General features: G+C 37.8%; 1 protein-coding gene across 14 annotated transcripts in view; it reads right to left on the reverse strand.

Moving 5' to 3' along the window:
* RASAL2 (RAS protein activator like 2) overlaps positions 1-23,406 on the reverse strand; it is a 353,917-nt gene that overhangs the window by 69,994 nt on the left and 260,517 nt on the right. For 13 of the 14 annotated variants that reach the window (XM_027074299.2, XM_053209013.1, XM_053209015.1 and 10 more), the window contains one exon: positions 17,312-17,418. In XM_027074299.2, coding sequence (XP_026930100.1) covers positions 17,312-17,418 — 107 coding nt within the window. Of the gene's footprint in view, positions 1-17,311; positions 17,419-18,220; positions 18,516-23,406 lie in introns of those variants that run through there. The other variant, XM_053209018.1, reaches the window with a different exon arrangement.

Here is a 23,406-nt window from a genome sequence, read left to right on the forward strand (position 1 = left end):
GGTCACTGAGAGAAAAAAATGCAAATATGAAATTGACGGAGAGATGGATGTCGAGAGGAAAATGCTTCTCTTTCACGTTAAGTTAGGACATCTATGTCTCATGTGAATGTGAAGAGTACGTGGTGCTCCTACAAGCTTACTTTAAAATCCAATAGCATAAATGGAAACAAAGGAAAAGACTACAAATAAACTGATTTCATCCTTACCTGAAAACACACTACTAAAACCCTCAAAACAAATCCTACCTGTCCAATCCTCTTCTGAAACACTGTTGCTACCAGTTACAACTCTGAAAAACAGTAAAAAGCTTACTTTAACACCTACATTGTCAGACAGCAACTGATAACGAACTACAGTGATGTACTTTAATTAGCCGGTACTCACTCTTTTCTGCCAAAATAAGGCTTACACTTAGCAACTGCCCAGGGAAAGGAAAAGCCAAACGTTGCCTTTCTCTGGAGGTTGGTGTGAGGAGAATGATAAAAGGTGTTCACCACCTACAAACTGGAGTAACCCCCGAAGACCGGACTTGGCTGTCAGGTCCCGACTGTAACTGAAATAAAGTTGCTGCTATGCAACCGCTCCCAGAAGCCTCTGTGGCGGTAACGGGAGCCGTGCCGTGCCGTTCCCTGAAGATGTGGAGAAGTGGAGGCAGAGAAGCACGCCATCACCTTCCCCACAAACACACGGTGATGCGCAGCAGGAGCCTGCTCTCATCCTGCGTGAGACTGTTTCTGATCAGTGGCCACACGAGGGATTAAGGAAATCTAAGCGACTGAAGCACTTTTAATAGCAGTTTCTTAAAATATGACATGACGCACAGTAAGAAAATGCCACCTTGTCAACTAGAAAGGACCCAGGCGAGAACTGTTCTCATTCTGGCTTTTAAAGTTTTCGTTTAATTAGTAAATGCATTCCTGTGTATTTGTGTGCTTTAGCAGTTCACGGTATTATGGATTGCAATGACCTGACAAGGGCTATGTCCTATATCAATTACTCCCTTCCTTCCCCTTTTAATGTAACTGAGGAACTTACAGATGCTCAGAAAATGTTCACGAGAATCCAGTTGTAGACAATTCACAGGAGAAAGGAAAAGGAAGGGTAACTGAAGGCGTTAACCTCCACTTTCCAGCCATCATATTTTACTTCCTTAGCATATCTTTCAGTTATTGGAAGTCCAAGGAGGGAGGGAAACTCTAGGTAACAAGAGTAACAACAAAACAACAAACAGTTGCAAAAGTGCTTTGTAGTTAACAAACAGTTTCAGTGTGGGTAATTTCCCCCCTAGTAGGGATTTGGGGTTGGTTTGTTGGTTTGTTTTGCAAATTAAATCATCAAAGGGAAAAAGAAAAGGTCCTATAATAAATTACAATTGTTTTTCTAGCACAGAGCTGACGATAAATCAGAATTTCTGGGCGTGGGGCACAGTGATCTGCATTTTTGACAAACATCCAATGATTCTCTTTTATTAAACAAAGTAAAACATTTATTATGAAACTTTAAAAAAAAACAAAAGCGCATACATTACACCCATACCCATTAATCAGATCTAACCCACATTAACATATTGATATATTATTAGATTATATTAAAGTATAAAAGTAAAATACATATGTTATATGACATGTTTTTAAAAATTATTATAATATGATATAACATATTGATATATTACCATTTGTTGGGGGGGGGGCAAACACCTTTTCTATCCCTAGTAATATTCTTTGTCTTAGGAGATTCATTTTCATATGATAAAACAATGTTATATCAGATTTCTTTTGATCATTACCTTCCTGTTAAATTTTTTCAAACTTTCTACTTTCAACTTTTATATGTTATATTTTAAATATATCTTTAAAAAAAACCCATTAGGTCTACTGAGGTATAATTTACAAAAGGATAACTCACCATATTTAGGTGTATAACTCGATGAGTTTTGACAAATGTATCCTACTGCAAACGAGATACAGATTTTTACCACCCGAAACGTTTCTTCAGGCCGCTTCACAGTCCATCCCTTCCTCCCACCTCAGCCCCCAGAAACCACTGGTCTGATTTGCCGCTACAGTTTTATCTTTCCCTTCATGCTCTATCAATGGAACTATGCAGTATGGAGGCTTCTTTCACTTAGCATACTGTTTTGGGGATCTATCCATGTTACTGCATGTAGTCCTTTCCTTTTTATTCCACATATGGATATACCAAAATATGTTTATCCATTTGCCAACTGATGGGCATCTGGGTTGTTTTCAGGTTGGATCTATTAAGAATAAATCTGCTAAAAAATATGTGAACAAGTCTTTACGTGGACATACGGTTTGGGAACCACGGAGTTAAAAGCTTGGTTGGAAATTCACAAATAAATAACATGGAGAAATGGCAACTTGTTAAAAGGATAACAGGTGAGGTGGCGTGGCGGAGGGAACTTGAGAAGGGAAGGAATTCCTGATGTTTTTCCTTTCTATTTAAAATAATTTTAGATTGACAGGAAACTTGGAAAAATAGTACGGAGAGTTTTCTCTTACCCAGCTTCCCCAAATGTTAACATCTTACCTAACCATAGTGAAATTATGAAAACTAGGAAATGAACCTAGGGTAGCATGCTGACAAATTACCTAATTCTAATTTCACCAGTTTTTCCACTGTATTCATTTTCTATTGCCACTGTAACAAATTATCACAACATGGTGGCTTCAACAGTACAAATGTATTATCGTACAGCCATGTAGGTCAGAAGTCCAACATGGGTCTCACCTGGCTAAAGTCAAGGTGTCTGCAGGGCTGCACTCCTTTCTCAAGACCTGGAAGAGAATCTGTTTCTGGCCTCTTCCAGCCTCTAAAAGGCCTCCCACACTCCTTGGTTTATGGTTCCCTTCCTCTATCTTCAAGGCCAGCGATGCTGCATTTTTATGAAAGGTTCTGTTTTTAAGGCCTTGAGATTAGATTGAACCCACCTGGATAATCTCAGGTACTTTTCTCACCTCAAGGTCTTTAGCCTTAATCACATCTCAAAAGTCTCTTTTGCCATGTAAAATAGCATATTCACAGATTCTGTGTATTAGCACGTGGACATGTTGGGGGCCATTGTTCTACCTTCCTTCCACACGTAGCGTATGTAATTACTTTCTTATGAGTAGGCATTTAGGTTGTTCCCAATATTTTGCAATTATAAACAATGCTGCCAAGAACACTTTGTGCCTATGAATTTTTATGCTGATGGACGTAAATCTTTGGTAGACTGCTTGAAGTGGGGCTGCTGGGTCAAAGGGTGAGCACATAGTAGCTTTGCCAAAATCCCCTCTAGAAGGGTTGTACTAGTTTGGATTCCCATCACTAATGTATGAGAGTGTCTGTTTCCCATGATCTCACCAACTAAATCTGAGGTCATACTGTATAGTTTTTGCTCGCCTAAAGGTGAAATAGCCTAAAAATATTGTTCTAACTTGAATCTCTCTGATTATAAGTGAGTTTGAACATTTTTCAATATGTTCAGGATAATTTTTATAGTGCTTGAGAATCACCTGTTCATACTTTGTTTTTCTTCAGTTCTTTTATTGAGTTTTGGGTCATTTGTCCCTCAATTTTTAATAGTCCTTTATATGTTGTGAATATTTTCTTTCAGTCAGCTGGTTGTCTTTTACGTTTCTTATGATGTTAATAAATCATAAGACAATTAAAAAAAAACATGTTTGCCTCTGTAACCATTACAGTAAAGTAACCATTACAGAAAGTTTTTCCTACATTAAGGTCAAAGAAGAATTTATCAATGTCTCCTAGTACTTATATGGTTTATTTATTTAATTTTACATTTAGATCCCTAATCCATTTGGAGTTCATGCTTGTGTGAGGTGTGAAATACACATCTAATTTATCTTTTTTTTTGCAAATGGCCACTCAGTTGTCCCTACACTATTTATTTCAAATGCCAACTTCTCAGGAAACCATCCCTGATTTCTCTAATAGGAGTTAGTCCCTCGCCTCTGATTATCTAAGCTCTTTTGTTTATATGACTGTTTTCCTCTGTCTTGACCAATAATTAGTTCTATTCCTATGTTATATCCCCTACTGAGTCCTAACTCCTGAAAGCAAACATTATTGAGCCCATCTTTGTGTTTCTTCAATGCTTAGCATACAGTGAGTTACTTAATATATACTTGCGGAATGCTAATGATTAACCTGAATTATTAAGGAAAGTTCAATACACTTAAGAAGGTACGGAAAATACCTAATGCATTCAAGGGAAAAAAACTCCTCAAAATTATTTCAATTAAACTAAGACTGTGTTTCAAAAGGAAAAGTTTTGTATCTGGAATATTCACTTCTGTAGAATACCTCAGTTCCTGCTAATGAGATGTATGTTGATTTTCTTATGACTGGCAGAGACTGCTGATCTTAAGTTCACAGAGTATGCATATAAGAAAAATGGCCTTAAGGGATAAAATAATGAGAAATGATAGGTCAAAACTAAGAAAGAGAACATTCTCCCAAAGTGAGGTCTATTAGTCTATTGGACAGTCTCCCAGAGGTTATCATGGAAGCCTGAAAAAGCATCAGATAATAGAATGTGAGAGATACTTTTTCATTGTCAGGGGAGATGGACTAGATGAATTTAATTGAAGTTTTCTATCTCTCATTTCTAGGACTCTAAGAATAAAAGCATCACAGAGAGAGGGGGGCTTTGAAGCCTAGGAGTCATTTAAAAAAATAAAATTCTTACTGCCTCTGGTAAAACAAAATGCACCTACAACCCATATTGTGGAAATGGTGGTAAGCAAAAGATACAAGTAAAACAATATAATTATTCTTTACTAATGTCGATCAGGATGACTTTTTTAAAAATATATAAAATAAAATGGGGGAAAGGAAGGAGAAATAAATCAAGGAAAGGATTTTATTAGGCATATTTATATAACTTCCAGAGGCTATTTCCTAACTATACTGCTTCTAATACTGCAAATATTTGTTTTTATTATAAATTTAGGCCCCAAATATTAACATATTGATCCTTAGTATATAGTACCTTTTATCCTGCAACTTTCAAGGATCTTAAAATATCTGTGTAGTATTTCATTATCATAAAAAAGGCATCAGAGGCCTTAGAGTAGGTCAAACAATTTGCTCTGGGTCACACAAGTGAGACACTAACTGAACATAACTTAAAAAAAATAAAGCTCTTATCACTCCTTTGCCTGTTTTAGATACAAGCTCCTAAATGCTAATATGAACTCCTTGTACTAATGCCCTGGCAGAATTACACAGGCAGGGGACACCGGCCCTAAATCATATGGTCAGAGGATTTTTCAACTGCGGGCACCTGATTTTAATGGACAAGAGCCCCTGAGTGACAGTGGTCTCAGTGACTGCATGAGATATGAGCCCCGGTAGCTAAGGACAGATCATCAGGTTTTGGCCTTCACTTCTGCTGGAGCTATTGTCTGTTTTTCATTTAACTTAAAAAAATTTTTTTTGACGTTTATTAGAGAGACAGAGCACAAGTGGGGGAGGGGCAGAGAGAGAATGAGACACAGAATCCAAAGCAGGCTCCAGGCTCTGAGCTGTCAGCACAGAGCCTGACGTGGGGCTTGAACCCACAGACCATGAGATCATGACCTGAGCCAAAGTCAGATGCTCAACTGACTGAGCCACCCAGGCGCCCCTCATTTAACTTTGAAAGAGTTGAGAGTAGACCACATTCCTACATATCCAATTATTCCTTGAGTAAGAAGCCAACCAAGATAGTCCCCATGTTACTCTGTCATTAATCTCACAGGACTCCCATTAAAAGAAAATTACTTCCTTCTACTGACTACATTCTTCCCTTAATTATGTTTTATTTAACAGATTAGCGTAGACCCTTAAAAAAAAAAACAGTACACAACCTTGACTAATATTAAACCATCAATGATGAAGATGCTATGGCTTAAGAGGTTAATGTCTTTACAATGGGCATATCTTGGGTAATCATGAATGTCACCTATATATTCAGTGAGTTTTCATAAACAGGTTAGGAAACAGAAAAGGCCTGTGCTGGAATTGTAAGATTAACAAGATACAGTCCTGACCCTTCTTGAAGAGTGGTTTCTAAATTGCCTTGACTATGTATCAAATGAGTAAAATATCGTTGGTATGTGTTCCTAAAATTGTTTACTTGTAAAACATAAGAATGTTCTAATGCATGATTATAAAACATTCAATAACATAAAAATTTAAGGAGTGTAATTTTAAAAATTAAATATTTATTATTTTCTTTCTGCAACTCAGATGGATCATATTAAGCACCCTACAAGATATATACATCCTATTCTGGAGACCACCACCCAGAATATCACAGACCAGGGAAGGCAACCATGCCAATAATGAGGCTACAATATACCAGTATCCATCCTATAACAAATAAATGCATACATCTATGGAAGAACAGAGAAAGTCAAGGCTGATGTTGCCTAGAAGAGGTAGTGAGACACTGGAGCTGAATTTTAAAGGATGAGAATACTTTCAGGAAACACAGATGTTGGCCTTGTTAGGCAGAAGTGTGCAAAGATACCTGAGAAAGCTTGTTTGGAAACTTTTAAGTTTGGTTTAAAAAAAAAAAAAGGACACTAAGAGAACCCTGTAAGTTTGGAGGCTGAGAGATGTGGGGGTGGGGATGGTGATATTGGGTATTAGGAAATGAAACTGGAAGGGCAGCCAAAAACTTGATAACGAAAGGTTCTCTGTGCCAAGCGAACTTTGGTTTTTATCATCCTGTAAAACACAAGTCAAACTCAAAAGCTTTCAGCGGGTGACTGATGCTTTTTGATGGAAAAGCCAGCTCTGTCTGGAAATATTTAAATGAGGGGGAGAGGGAAGGAAGAGAAAGAGGAGAGTGGAAAGAACCCGCTGTGCAAGCCAAATAAAATGTACAAAATTTGGTCATGTCCATGGGCATGGGATGACAGAGAATTACTAAAAGACTCTGAGCAAGGGAGAGTCAAGTAATGATCAGGGTTAGAGCAGCAGTGTTAAGGCTAAAGTGGGTGACAGAGGTGTTGGATGCCAGATGAGTTAAAGTCTTTCCTGTACTAGATGAAACTGGCTATGTGGTTGGAGGGGCTCAGGGCAAAATACGTGGGCCCTTGTTTGAAAGGCAGGAACACAAGGCCATTAAAGGTGCTAAAATAGAAAACTTTCCTTTCTTGAGCAGTCTTTCTCCCTATCTGCTATGATGTTTTTCATTTGCTATTTAGTGTCATGCTCCCTCAGGCACCGGGGCAAGTGCAGACCTTCACAGGTGCCAGGGGCCCCAGCCCATGACTCACTATGTAGGTGGCCCACTAGCTGCCAGGTTGCCTCTCCCCAGCCAACAAAGCCATGTACCATGCCCGGGCCCAGTGTAGGGAAGTTGAGCCAGGCTTCTTCCCTGTACACAGCTGCCTCTGCAATTCACTAGGTATCTGGGTTGGGGGTGGCCAAGAGGCTCACTCCAACTGAGTTGTGGCCTTCAGCCACCTGCCAGATACTGGTGAAGCTGACCGAACAGGGGAAGGACGCCCCTGCTTGGAGGTGCCATGGGGTGCCCAGTCCAACTCCTATCTTTTTATGCTTGTGTAAAGGCCCATGCCAGGGTCAGAGAGTGAAAGCTAGGGCTGGGTGAGGCGGATGCGGGGAGGCTGGTAGGAGTTCTCGGGGTGGGGAAGTGGGTGGAAGAAAATCCATCCCAGGGAAGCAACGGCAGGCGGTGACGGGCCTTGGCTCCCAGGTCCCAGTACGTTCTTCACTGTCCCAGGGGCCCCACTTACAGAACACAAATCCAAAGATGGATCAATAAGAATCTTAAGATGGTGACCACAGAACATTAAAGTCTATGCAAGGGGCCTTTCTGAGTGCACTGTGCTTGTCTCACGCTCATGAGGCAGGTCCTGGTATTGGTTCAGGGGAAGGATAACAAGCACTGAAAACTCAAGTAAGTAGCAGTGGGGCTGGAAGACGGATGGATGAATCTGAGGAGAGGAGAAGATATGGTAACTGAATTTGGGAGGAAAGAAAATACTACGGTTGTGGGAACTGAAGAAATCTGTAGTACTACAAAGCTAGAAATTCGGGAGGAAAATAGTTTTGGGGGAAAACATAAGCGTTTGGGGGGCACACAGTATGGGGCAAGCTAAATTTAAATTACTACGGGACATCAGAACTGTTAGTAGAATACAGAGGACTGTTTAGAAAAATATTCTCCAGGAAAACAACATCACTATTTCCTGATTTGTTGATCATTAATTTCATTGCTATACAAAAAGTCATTAAAAGGTCCTTCTAATATGAACACCTCGGCATTATCCCATTAAACAGACCCACATATAAAACATCACAGAAAAATACAGAGGCAAAGGCAGACTACATACAAAATGAAAAAAATCAAGGAGTTTATTCAATAACCATGAACTTATGGAAGAGATTATAAAGTACACTATATAAGATATGAATAACCCTTAAGATGTAAAAGTTTGCAAAAATTAAAAAATATCTACATGTATATATATGATTGCCATAATTTTTTTTCTTTTAAAACCATATGTCACGCTTCATATTTCTATATCCTTAAGTAAAAATGTATGAAGCTATATAAGCTTCTTTATCGCAGGCAAAATTATGGTAGTTTGCATAAAAATGCAAATATGCAAAGTATCACTAATGAGCACCAAAAAAAAAAAAAAGCCACACACACCCACTTGAAGAAAATAAGCAGCCAAAATATAATGAAATGCATTTTGTTGTCTTTTTTCCTCCCCAAAATATATTTCACTCAACCCAATATACCCAAAATACTATCATTTCAACTTGTAATCAATATTAACAAGTATTCAGATACTGTCTATACTTTTTTTCTCAGGTTTTTTTAATAGCTTTATTGAAATATAATTCACACACCATCAGACTCACTACAGTGCAAAATTTAGTGGCTGTTGTATATTCAGAATGTTGTGTAACAGTCACCACAGTCTAATTCCAGAATACTACCATCACTCCCCAAAAACATCCCATACATATGAGTAGTCATTCTTGGCTCAACCCTTGGCAACCACTAATCTAGCTTCTCTCTCTATGGATTTACCTATGCTGGCCATTTCACCTAAGTAGAACCATATAATATGTGGCCTGTTGTGTCTGGGTTCATTCACTTAGCATGTTTCCAAGGTTCTTCCATGTTGTAGCATGTATCAGGACTTCACTCCTTTTCATGGTTGAACAGTACTGCTGTATTGTGAGACCCCATTTTGCATATCCATCCTTTTTCAGCTGATGGACATTTGGGTTGTGTCTACTTTTAGGTTGTTACAAATAATGTTGCTATGAACATTCACGTATAAGGTTTTGTATAAACACATTTTCAATTTTCTCGTATATATACCTGGAAGTAGAATTGCTAGGTCATGTGGTAACACTACGTTTAACCTTTTGAGAAACTATCAAACTATTTACAAAGTGGCTGTACCATTTTACATTCCTTTCCACCATATAGTGTACTAATTTTCCCACATTCTTGTCAATGCTTATTATGTTCTCTCTTTTTGAATATAGTCATCCTAGTATGTATGAAGTGGTATCTCACTATGGTTTTGACTTGCATTTCCCCAATGACTAATGATGGTGAGCATCTTTTCATGTGAATTTTGGCCATTTGTATATCTTCTTTGGAGAAATGTCTATTAAAATCCTTCTGGAGTCTTTTAATAGCTACAACAGTCCTACAAAAAATTTTGTAGTGATATTATAATCAAATAATAACCTGGGAATAAAGTTATTTTCAAATGAAATTAGTAGATGCTTAATATAAAATAAACATTTAAAAATCCAGTGGAATGGTACTGGCATTGGTTCTAGAATTAATGGGCGTGACAGCAGGAAGGCACTCAAGGGTGTTACTGTTTACCAGCAATGCTTGTAGCCTGCAGAGTATAGGTATAGCCAAGAAGTACAAAAACACCTTTCGGTACAGCTAACACTAGCAAAATTGAGAAGTTGGCAAGGTTTCATTTCTATATCTCTAGCTTCCTAACTTCTGTGAAAGAGGAAAGCATCTAATACCAGTTATACTTAGCAGGTAATTACATGTTCTTTAAGTGGGCATTAGCCCTTGTAGTATTCTATCCATAAGAACGAGCTGTGAGTTCATCTCATTCTCTCTCTCAAATGGCCCTCTTCTCCTGGGCAAGAGAAACTGGAAACTCCACTAGTTACCACTGCTGCAAATCTGTTTATGAATAACCATAGAGGAGAGTCTCCATCATGCTTTGATTCTTTCAAGTTTAGAATCTTGGCCATATTCCCTGCCATTCTGGTTCCCTCTTCCTCTGGGTATTTGCTATCTCCTTTCTATCTCCCTTAAGGGATTGTATCTAACCTTATACCTTTTTTTTGTTTCTCTGCTTCAACTGTTATAGTTTCTAGGGTATTTACTATTAAAAACTTTAAAATTTATACCCCTCCTGATTACAAAGTGATTTAAACGTATAGTTAATATTTAACACCCTCAGGCTATAATTTTTCTTTTCTGACATTCTTATGTTTACTATATTATTTTTACCTGTGGTAGTACTATTTTGATAGACATAATATGAATATATTCATGCATTATATATTCGTATATATATATAAATATAAATATATTCTCTATTAAAAAGAGGTACCACTGCAGGGTGATCCTACTTTGGATTTTAACTCCACACAGATGGTCAGTAAACGGAAGAAGAGAAGTTGGATACAGAATCTTTAAGTAGCAGAAGACAGAACTTTAAGTGCCCAGGAATGCAACTGCAATGAGGAATACAAAAATTGAAATGGCACTGTACCATGGCTACTATGAATTAAAATGGATTATTTCACCCCTGAGACTGAGATTCTTAGGCTGGCCAGAGGTCACTATTTTGTATTTTGTACATTTATACTTGTCGTTCAAATGGACTGTGTCAAACACTTGGAAGGGCAACTAATATACAATGCAGCAATTTGTAAGCAATGGCAGGCCACTGAAAAAATATCACTTATTAGTTTCTTATGCCAGACCTAAAGGTACAAAAAAAAGAAATGATGTCCACAGAAAAGACATGAACTAAAATGGGTTCCTAATATGGGGTGCCTGGGTGGCTCAGTTGGTTGAGCATCTGACTCTTGATTCAGCTCAGGTCATGATCCCAGGTTCATGGGATAGAGACTCGTGTCGGGCTCCATGCTGAGCATGGAGTCTGCTTAAGATTCTCTGTCTCTCTCTCTCTCTCTCTCTCTCTCTCCTTCCCTCCTTCCCTCTCTCTCCCCTCTGCCCCTCTCCCCAACTTGTGTTCTCTTTAAAATAAGAAAAAAAATCGGTTCCTAACATATTAACTAATCATTTAGACAAATAGTTCTCAACCCTGGGTACATCATCTGGGAGTTTAAAAAAAAATACAGAATACTTGGTTCTAGTTCAGAGATTTTGGTTTAACTGGTTTGAGGTGGAGCTAAGGCATTAGGTTTTGTTTGGGGAGGGGGGGTGGATGTTCCTTAGGTGATATTTAGGAATAGCCAGAGTTGAAAACCACTGGTTTTGACAATGAACACTATCTGATCTTTTTTTTTTCCCCCCCCAATTTTTATGTATTTTTTGGAGACAGAGAGAGAGAGAACAGGGGTGGGGAAGAGAGAGAGAGGACACAGTATCTGAAGCAGGCTCCAGGCTCCGAGCTGTTAGCACAGAGCCCAGTATGGGGCTCAAACCCATGAACTGCAAGATCATGACCTGAGCCAAAGTCTGACGCTTAACTGACTGAGCCACCCAGACACCCCTATCTGATCTTTATCAAGTGGGCATGAAGCTCTGTCTCTTTGTTTAACTTGGAAAAACAAAAATCTTATTAAGGATCTTATTGAGGATTCTATTCAAAACAGAGACCAATACCAACTGAGCCTGACATCTTGATACTTAAGAAAGGATGTAACATTTCTTTTTACACAAGAATTTAACTCCATCTACATTTATTATTTTAAAGCTTTACTTCTTTTAAAAAACTATGCCAAGTTTTCATCTTTTGGCAATCTTTTGTATCTACTCTATCTGATTGGGAATGCTCAGGTGTCACTGTCACAGGAACAAGAAAGGTTACAAAGGAACAGTCAGCTACTGCCTTAGTTCAACTATGCTTTCTGGTTGTCTTGGCATAAATTTTAGTGCCTGAATTCTTTCAGAGCCAAGCTCAAAGCTAATACAAACGAAGCAGCTGCGACTGCATTGTGTTACATTTACATGGAAGGCCAACTCAGACCATTGTGTTATGGAAATGAGAACACTAAGCCAAGCACCTGGCCCGGAACACAAGCCGCTTTCTTTTAGCCAAAGCTAAATGGATGGCATCGTCTAAGGAGAAGTGATATAAAAATCATAAATATCAATAGTCACTTTATAAATAGAACATTAAAGAAAGAAGCCTGTTCCAAACACTCAGGCAATGGGAAACAAATATACACAATTACAAGGCGTGATCATTTTCCCTTTCTGAATTAAATTTAAGTACCTGGATAACTCGTTAGTTTACTCGTTTCTTCCTAATTACCCCTATAAATATTATTTGAATATAGTTTTAACAATGTATAAACCATACAATGGATGTTTTATTTAAAGGAAAGCACAAATGTGACAAATGTAAAAAGTCTAGCAATATGATAAAGAAAAAAGTGAAAAATAGCATCTTTAAAAAGAGGCAAAAACGACTCAAGTAACTAAAAGTGTTCCTGAAGAAGCTAATACTCAAAACTCAGATCTGCAAAAACACTGTGAGCTTACACATATATATGACACGTAAAGGGCTCAAAGAAACATCCACAGAAACAAAACATTAAATAAAGGTTTCTATCTAGTTACACTTCCCAGTGTAAGTAGACACAGAATACACGATATACATAAAATACCAAAAAGCCCCGAATTCCAAATATATATTAAAATCTCTTTTGGTTGAAGAAAAACATGTAACTCTTTTGCACAGGTACACGCATTTACTCCAAACGATCGCTTGGTGATTATTAAAAGGTTTAGTAATCCATTTGACTGAGATATCATGAGTAATACTAAGAGAGTAAACGTGAGATACTCCCTTGACTCTGGTCACTCAGTAAGTCATGAATGCCTTATCCATTAAACAATTATTTGTGGAGGGCTTACTGTGTGCAAGGTACTGTGTTAGGCACTGAGGTAGCTACAAAGATGAGAGGAGATATTTATTGTCTAATGAGGGACATGGACATAGAAACAAACAACTGCAGTTGGAATTAAGGTAAAGAAATATGGAATGAACAGAAGAAACAGGAAAAGTATCCTGCAGATCACTGCTTCTCCTTATGCCTATGATTAGATAAAAGTACAAATGCACTGAAAATTCCTAAACACCAAGACCTTGCCTTACCTATAGATTCAGTGGCCACCTAAGTTCCCTCTTATGTTTATTTTTACTTTTCAGCTTATTTCAACTTATTGACTCGTCTGTCTACCACGGGCATAAAGATGGCTTAGACTAAGTAAGAATTACACATGAATAGACTGTTGCACTGGCTATCCATTCTAAGATTATAAAAATATACATTTTGGGGAATGGGAAAGATATACAAAGGTTTTGGGTTTCCCTAATTTGGGCTCATTGCAATCTTACTCCCTGGCTCCTTTCTACCACATCCAGCAGCAGTCAGCAGGATACAAGTGACTCTTATCCCCTTGCTTCTCCTGATCTTGATCTCTCAAAAGCTAACCACTACTCTACAGCTGATAGCCTGGGGTGGGTGCAGGGCTGGCCTTCTCTTGAATGGCAGGCAGTCCCTGACTTGTTGCCCTGAGTTATGATGCCAATAGCAAGGGGAAAAAGAGTCACTTGGGGAAGAGTCAAGAAATTTACCAATACTTCACAGTATTTACACAAATGGAGCTGGGAAGAAAGCCCTTTTGGAGAGTCCATGGCTAGCTCCTTTCTGGTTTAGCTTTTGAGCCAAGATAAATATTTCAGAAAACAAATCTCTAACGCTTTAATGGCCAGCCAAATTTAGTTAAGTTTGACAAACAAACATTCCCAGTCTTGCCCCAACCTACCTCCCCATCCTCTCTCTTGCCATTTTGGCCTACATGCCTTTTGGTTCCTGCTCACTGAACCCTTATATCCCCTGCAAGCCTCAGTCACTTTATGAAGTGTGTCTTTCTAAACTGCTATTGCCTCTGCCTGGGATACTCTTCTTCCCGTCAATTATTTTCATTCAGCCTTTGAAACAGCTCAAATACTGGCTCCCCGGAAAAGCCTTTGCTCACACAATGCATTGTTAAAAATCTGTGTCACCACGCTTATCTACCTCCTTATGAATCTGGTCATTTTTCTGTCTCTTACTACTGGACTTTAAATTCTCTGGGAGTGGAAAATTCTGTTGTGTTCGTTTCTGTGTCCCTAGGACCTAGTGCCAAGAAAGTATCAATAATTGGTGAATCACTAATACTTTGCCCAAAGCAACCATTCGGGAAGTGTGTCACTGTCAATAATTTCAGTCAAGGCTTTTGCTAAAAACTACTTATCTGCCCTCAGTATTTGCTTGAAAATGGAGCTGGGAAGAGTAAGCCCTTTGGAGGGTCCACCTGATAAGTTGTGAACCTGCTGTTTACACCCCAGTAAAGACACGTGAATCCTAGGATCACAAGTACTTGTGCTTAAATCTCACTTTTGCCCCTTCAGAAAGTTAACATGGATCACTTCCATGCAAACAATCATGCTAATAGCATGGGATACTGTATTAGTAACTTAGTTAAGTATCCCAAAGTTTGGTTCCTTCTTACACTGCTTTCTCACATGCAGACTCCACTGTGATATTAATTACAAAAGCATTCTGTGTTGATCTGAAAGCTAGACACAATTCTAATTGGCACTACATTTAAGTCAGTCACATTAGCTATTGGTATTATACGGAAACTTAAAACATACTGTGAATTTACAGATATCTGAGTACCGCACTGCCTCTTTTAGACAGCATATTTTGGTTTCTTTTAAGAGAATATAAATTATTTATCCAGAGCCATCATGGAATAAGGTATTTCACAAACCATATTTTTCTGGATAACAAGTTTTATAAGCAATAGATATTTTTAAGATTTAAAATATTCTCAATGGATATATATCACAATATTGCACAGTGACACTTTAAAAAAAACTGGCATGACAAATATAATTTCACTTTTTCTTAATGATTCAGGATCATTATTATCAATGTCAATTACTTCACTATTCTCCATGTGTCCTGTAATTCAATGGTACTCCTGTAGTTCAATGGCAACACTGGGCTATTTGCCTTTATAATAAGTGGATTCAGGTTGTTTTTATGAGTCCTTGCTTTTCATTTCCTCTGCCTCCTCCCCCCAACTCACTTCATTTTTTCAAAAATTACAATCAATGTGTTCTGATGGTTATTTTTCAAATAACTGCCTAGGTAAGAACTTACGAATAGTTAAGTTCTCCTAGAGAGCTAAGTGCATGGGCTTTGGAACTACAGTTTGCCAGTCAGAGGCTCCTTCTTTCCTTCAATATTTCTTAATCTGTGAGATGGCTGAGGTTGTCAGAAGAGTAACAGCTGAATAAATGGTCTGTAAAGGAGTGCTCACCATCATGTATATGCATCATTGGTTTATTACTTTTACTCAAGAGTAATTAGTATTATTAAGGTAAACCTCAAATTAGCTATCAACTGTTTAAATACAAATGAAAATTATTGTTCTTAATTAATTCAAACTTAAAAAGCCCAGTCATGAACTTCAGATTCAATAGAAGTACTTGAATGTTATAGAAGGATATTTTTCTTCAGTTATTGACTTTAAAAAAAAAATTAAGAATTAACCATTCTATTTTAGCAGGCTTGTATGAAAATTACAAATTCTAATTCAATCCTTTTCACCAAACACTGTGTATGGATAGTCAGTTTCACTATATTTGATTTCTGTTTCATCAGGAAGACAAGAAGGGGAGGGAAGAGAAAAAAAAAATAATGCCCTTTTCATTCATTAAAAAAAACCCAAACATTTAAGTGGGAAGCTAGGTCTATGGAAGAAAGAAATTTGGTAAAAGGAATGAAATCTGATATTTTATCATTCCGTCATAATATTGTTAGAATATTAATCCAATCTTGCTTGTGATCTTTAAAAATGAGAGAATCTGTAAACATTTGGAAGGCGTCACACAAGTAACAGATATTCAAAAACGCTACAAGACACTGAGAGACAATAAAGGGAAATCTTGCTCTTCAGAGTTAATCCAAAATAAAACATTCATGTTGGTTGACTTATAAATGAATACCAGCTTATATATCTCAAAATATCATTTCAACCTACAGAGTTATCCCAACTTAAAAAAATAAAAAGTAGTGGAATATATAAGGAATACAACATATTAACTTAGCTGAATTAAAAGAAAATCATCTTTTTTTCCCCCAATAGAAAAGTCTACTTCTACTTTATAGTGTTTTCCATTGTACCTACAATAATGACCAGCTTCATGATAGTTACTCTTTTCAAGTTTAAAAACAATAAGTTTTACTGAAATGATATAATTAGGTGCAGTATATTTCTTATTAAATAAGCAAAGAAAATGGATGGATTAAAATCTGGGTCACTCAGAGTTATATCAAAAAGGTACAAAACAGGACTGCAAGTGCTGGTCAGCTGACCTGATCGCTTCTAGCCTTCTGATCTCAGCATTCAATATTTAATACTGACTCTTAGTACTGCCTAGTCAGTTTAAGGAATATTTCTTCCAGGGTATTTCTTAAGCACTTAGATGGTCATCCAAAAGATGGCTTAAGCAAAGCACAGGCCAGGTCTCAGGAATAGAACTCACAATCGTCTAATTCTCTGATAATCTGCTCTGCAACTTTATGAGTCCCATCATTCACTGTTTATCCTCTAGCTCAAGGCAAACAAAACAAAACAAAACGAAAAACACCAAAAACCAAAAAACTCTTCCCATTTGAGGAAAAAAAAAAAAAATCCTACCAGCATCCTTACAGAATGGTAACAGATTTTCACTAGTAACTTCATAAAAGGGCATCCTGCAAAGATTTGTACTCTGTAGGTCAGAGGAATCTGAATTTAATAATTATTCCCTAAAATGTAATAAACCTTCTACTCAAAGTGGTGGACATTAACCACAGTTAATCTACATAAGTTGATAACTGTGTCCTGTAACTTCAGTATTATAAAGAAATTCTTGAGCAAAATGTGTGGATTCCTTAGTAACTGTCTCTAAGAAGAAAGGAGAGAAAAGTAAAATATCTTTTAGAGAGGAGGAGCACTTACTGGTACTTTGAAGGGTGAGGTATTTACAGTGTCCATGGAGTTGGGTTTCTCTGATGTACTGGTCCCTGAGATACTCCGTCTGCGGGGGGACCTTTCTGCCGGCACCTCTGGAAAAGAAGAAAGAAACATCATTAAGAAACCGAAATTTAGGATCTTTGACTACAATGTAAAATTATTCGGGGTTTTCTCCCCCACAAAAAATCAGTTTCCTTTAAAGGCATATTACATTCTATCTCCACATGATTTCTCTGTTTCTCTCTGTGGTATTCGAACTATCAAGACACTAGGGAGACCTGGTCACAGTTAAGAATCCACTTTAGCATGACAGATTACAATTTCATCTGTGCACACACAAAAAATATTTTCACATTTTCTGAGCTATGTTTAAGATCTACAAATTCACTTGATATTCGCATCTCGCAGTGCGTGAATATACTTCTCTATTTGTCAGCAACACAGGAGTTAACAGAATCCAAAGACAATTTTGGCATTCTTGTGAACAAAATATAGTCTTGTGTTGTACATGATTCGATGGTGTCTGCACAAAGGTCAAAGTTCAGTTCTGTGCAGATAAGATGATTCGCCAGACTGCAACCAAAGGGCCATGAGGCGACTGAAAGCTGCTGCTAGGATAAAATAACATATATGCCTATGCAGATATAAAAATAGATCAGCTTCTCCTTGTGCTGGCAATATGACCTTACTAAGATCTTACTCTGTATTCCTAAATCTGTTCAAACTGACCTAACAAGCTTCGGATTTTGCAGATGATGTGATATTTTCTAATTTAATTACTGTACACTATATTAAGGTTACATTTAAACATTTTTTTCATAGAGTGATATAAATATATGCATATATATATGCACATACACACGCACACAGATGATAGATATACACATATTATACCTTTATCACAACTGCTTCCCATCTCCACGTCAACTGACAGACATATAGGAATCCAGCTTCTCAGATAACATTAGATAATCTCAACATGGACAAGGAAAAAAAACACATCCTAAAAAAAGTACTCTGTATTATCTTCCAGATCTTAAAAAATAAGGAGTAAATCGTGACTCCGGAGACTGACATTTTGATTCCTGCTGTTCTCCCTTTAAAAGATAGATGCAGTTTAAACTTCCATTTCTGGCCTCCTGGCCCCTGGGATCCGTGCTACTTCTACTTAAGAGAAAGCGTTTTTTCTCTCGCTCCCTCCCTGTGTCTTGCTCTTCCCCCTCCCTCCCTACAGCTTGCAGAGAGAGCAAGCGAGAAAGAAACACACAGGACTGCAGCTATTCAATCAATCGTTCCGACTGCACATCCTCATTAGTTACTTTCAGGCTATTAGCAGACGCCCAACCACTGCCTCCCCTCAGTTACAGAAAATTTCACTGTATTACACTAATCCGCAGCAAGAAAAAAACATTTACTGAAATTTATATTCAGCTAGTGCCAAAAGGACACCATTTTACACAGACCTAGTAATGCACACAAATCAATCCCTCCTATGAAAATCCAATTGGAAGTGCTTACCCTATTACCATCTTTGCATGCTGGACACTGATTTTCTTTCCACAACTAAACATATCTTCTGTGTGACATCTTGACCAGTAAGACATAAGCCAAATTGCAACATTGCTAATGACAGAGGTTGCCAACATAGCGTCTTATATGCCTGCAGTGCAAGAAAGTCCCATGCTATCACCATTTTAAAATTATGAGCAATAACTGTTAAGTCTCTCAACTTCTCTCTAACCATCAGTGGTTAAATGAGCCTTAATGCACAAAGCCATTTTCAGAATTAGGCACACATGACTTCTAAAAAATGGCAGTACAATTAGCTAAAATTCACGGCAATGGCACAAAGCACCAAATTTAAATAAACCAGCTTTGCAAAGCACTCCGAACAACAAGACCTTCAGACTTTAGGAACGTGACTTTAAAGAATGATTATCCAAGTTAGGCATTTCTAATATATGGGGGGCAGACTGGTGGGGAGAGGGTCTGGTGAAGACACAAGAAAATCTCATCTTTCCTCTGATAATAACCTATAATTAGAAGATACATGAGATTAAATATTACAGTATAATATATTTTAATCTCTGAATAATTGATGGAGAAACCAAACTTGGAGGAAAATAGGTTCCATTAGCAAGACTAAAATGATCCAGGAAACAGTTTTCCTTAATTTCCAATGTTCTGGATAAGGAAAAAAATGGAAACATTTCCTCATTTTCTTTCAAACATCTAATTATAGTTTTCAGGCATATGAACTCATTAAATAAATATATTTCAGTACTTTTAACAATTTGAAATTATATTGGCTAAAATGAGCAACCACATGTTAAACTCTAACAAATACGTTACTTGTTGTACATCTCTTCCTCTTTTAGATTCTCTTTCTGTACCTTGAGAAAAATCACAACTCTGGTGTAGCTTAGAGAATATTACTAGGTTCAAAAAGAGGAAATTAAATTTTTCTTGAAGTTTGAACAATTGACACTGACGAGGGAAAAGACAGGAAGGAAATAAGCTGCCTGAGCCAATGAGAAGAAGTCTACACTCCCTGACTTTCTCAGCCCCCACAACAAGGCAACTTATCTGCAGATGCAAAAAAAGGCCCTTGAATACGCAAGTTCTTTCGTTTTCAGAAGATTCGAAACTGTTTCAAAGTGGAGCGAAGGAACGTATACCCAAGCACCAGTGGCCGCTCAGAGCCATGGTGGCAGCATCAGCAAGGGCCGAATTAACAACTCACTGGATTAGTCACAGGCAGGCCTGCATATTAAACTGGCCCAGCTACCTTGAACTTGAAATCTCCAAGCAGAAAGGAAAGCTGCTACTATCCCCCTAAAGCCACCTTTCTGCTGAGTTAGAAGGAAAATCTATACCGGTTCCAGTAGACCAAAATTAGACGGCTCTCTCCCCTGCCCCCACTCACGTTACAGACACCTGCATTATTTTCACCTGCTATAAGAATTAGTGTTCCTTTCATAGTCATAATATTTAATTACAGTTATTTTAAAATATGCTCACTCTCTAAGACTGAGTCAGAGACTTATAATATTGTTTCAGTTAAGGTCTGAAACCATTGTATTCACTTTCCCATCCTCTAAAGATATTTTCCACCTGCAGATTGAAAGGCACAAAAAGTTATAAAATAGAAAAGCCTGGTTAAGTTTTAAATTTATCTCTTCATTTCCTTTGCCACTGGGTATGAACCAAGATGAAGTGACAACTTAAAATGATGACAGACAACCTCCAACGTAGCTCCGCAGGGAACATTATTGAACAAAGCGAACGACTGGGTGCTCTCCCAACTATCTGTGTGATTCTGTGTAAGCCATTTCATCTTTTCTGCTGGATGATTATAGGGGCAAAGGCACTTTTGGTGAAGGATGTGCTTGTTCAACAGACAGAAGTCAACGTCTGCCTTTAGAACCTAATAGTTGTACTGTTCATGACTTTAATTCACTTATCGAGAAGAAATGTCAGAAAGCATTTCAAGGAAGACAAAAAAGCAGGACAGTGTAAAGGAGATGAAGAGGTGTAGTAATTTCACTATAGAAATTACAGTGAATGGGTGGGGCTGCGTTGAGAAGATGAGGTGAGGAAGTCGGCCTTGTAGGTTGATTAGGGAAGAACACTGCGGGCAGGGGGGAGCCAATACAAAGCTCCTGGAGTAAAGTGCAGCGTGGAGGCCAGCAAGTAGCAGCAGAAAGCCTGAGGCTATGGAGGTGTGCTCAGACCATGTAGGCTCTGTAGGCCTATATGTGCAGACTTCAGGTTTTTACTGTGAAATGAAAAACCACCTGGTCAAACACATTTCACCAAAAGGTATAATAAAGCACAGAGAAACCCTATGGAGAGATACACTTACTGGCACTTTCTTAGGTATTTTCTTTTCAGGAGTTTGAATAATGAGTGTGATTGAAATAATTCTGGAATATTGTATGTTTGGAGAGAGAGTAAAGGGAAATGTTTATCATATTAACTGAGGGTTAGGTTCCAAAAGCCCCTGAAAATATCCTAAATGAGAAAGGTATCTGTTGTATCTGTTATCATTATGGCCAAATATCTATAAGCATCAAGTACATTTACTTTTTTTTTTTTTAATTTTTTAATGTTTATTTATTTTTGTGAGAGACAGAGCATGAGCAGGGAAGAGCAGAGTGAGGGGGAGACAGACTCTGAAGCAGGCTCCAGGCTCTGAGCTGTCAGAACAGAGCTCAACACGGGGCTTGAACTCACGAACTGTGAGATCATGACCTGAGCCCAAGTCGGATGTTCACTGACTGAGCCACCCAAGCGCTCCTACATTTACCTTTTTTTTCAGTCATATTTAACCAAAGTTTGTTTGCCATCATGCCATACATGCACACACTTAACATAAATACCAGGGCTCAGGTGTCATGAATTCTGATAATGTGTGTCACTCTTAGAATAAGTTACCATCGTTAAGAAATGGTTCAAAATAATTTCTTTGAAGAGAAAAAGATGTACTATAAAAGTTATTTAGGCACCTCTTTTGTGACTACTTTGTCTAAGGCAGGAGTATTTTTATGATAATTTTAGCTAATATTGAGTGTTTTGTGTGAAGTGCGGGGTCTGGTATCTATCTGCCTTAATCTTTAGGCCCCTGAGGTGGTAACAATTATTATTCTCTTGGATGAGTGTGGGGCCAAATTTAAAAGAAGAAAATAATAGTTACCAATGTGAAAGTAATTTCAGAAAATTCAACATGAAAAATAACCAAAATGTAGAAAGATACTTCTAAAGTTTTAATTTGTTGGACAATGATGTAAGGAACCAAAATACCCTTCTCACAGCGAAAGTCTCTAGTTATGACAGATCAGAAAAACATTACATGTTCACAGATGCAGTCGGTGTGGAATATATTGTGTGCCTGAATACTTCAGATGAAGGGCTACCCGGGTCAATTCTAGTAATTTTGTGCACAGAATTATCAAACATGAATGAACAGGGAGGCTCTGTCCATTATAATTATTCACAGGCCCCTTTAATATTTTGGGTATTATATTTAGGAAACAAGTGTTCCAATTTTATTCTAGTCTAGAAAGGGGAACTTTTTAGTTCACTTCAAAAACCTTTTTAAAAATCAGTAACATTTCAATCAAGCCTGACAGAAAGTTACACACCAAACTGTTTGTGTACGCATTCACGTCACTGAAGTTTCAGGGTGCTGCTGCGAATGAGCCCACTCCACTATCGTCTATTTGCCCTGATATTGTGTAAATGATGACAATAAATAAGATAGGATATGTCAGTGGCTCAAGTTATTAATGAATAAGATAAGCAAAGAACTTCTCTCTTCATGCTGTGAATTCTAAATTAGAACTCCTTTCCCACAGGAGCAGAAGGGAAAAAGAGGAAGGAAAGAAGACTATTAGACTATGGGTCTGTATGTATTCGGTCAAGAAGGACCTCAAAACAAATGGCAAAAGGTGAAAGAGGAAAGGCTTCAGGAGAATGAGATTTTGTGTTTCGCTGGAAGACTCCTAAAGGCAATGGGACCTTAAAGATTCAGTTGGAGAACAATGTTGTAAAGCAAAAGTGACAAGAACAAAGAGAAGAAAATTACATATTGCGTTTATATAGTTGCTAACACTGTAGCACCTGGGCGTTTATAGACTTCATCCACCTGCTTTTCAGTAGGACATTTTCTGCTGTATCCCAGTTTTACAGCTTTAAAGCCTATGTACAGGACAGTCACTACCATTCAGCTGCTCTCAAATACAAATCCCCAGAGCCACTTTAATTTATCCAATTTGTATCACTTAGACTGCAGGACTTCACTCAAACAAGCCGACCTTTCAAGTTTGCATGCCCTTGACACTGACTTCAATCCAAACCAATTGGTGCTAAGTACACAAACGTGGTGAATTCTCAGGAAGTAAAGCCATTCAGTCTCCCCACCTTTTCTTTACTTCAACAAATTTATTCTCTATTATTATTATTGTTATTTTTAAAATTCCTTCTTATTAATATAATAGGAGAATATACTGATTTCTCTCTGGTCAAGGAGTTTGGACACAGACAAGTACTTCATTTCTTCAACTTAGGACTTCACATGA

Source organism: Acinonyx jubatus, chromosome E4, assembly GCF_027475565.1.
Source record: "Acinonyx jubatus isolate Ajub_Pintada_27869175 chromosome E4, VMU_Ajub_asm_v1.0, whole genome shotgun sequence".
In the NCBI taxonomy this organism is placed as follows: Eukaryota; Metazoa; Chordata; class Mammalia; order Carnivora; family Felidae; genus Acinonyx; species Acinonyx jubatus.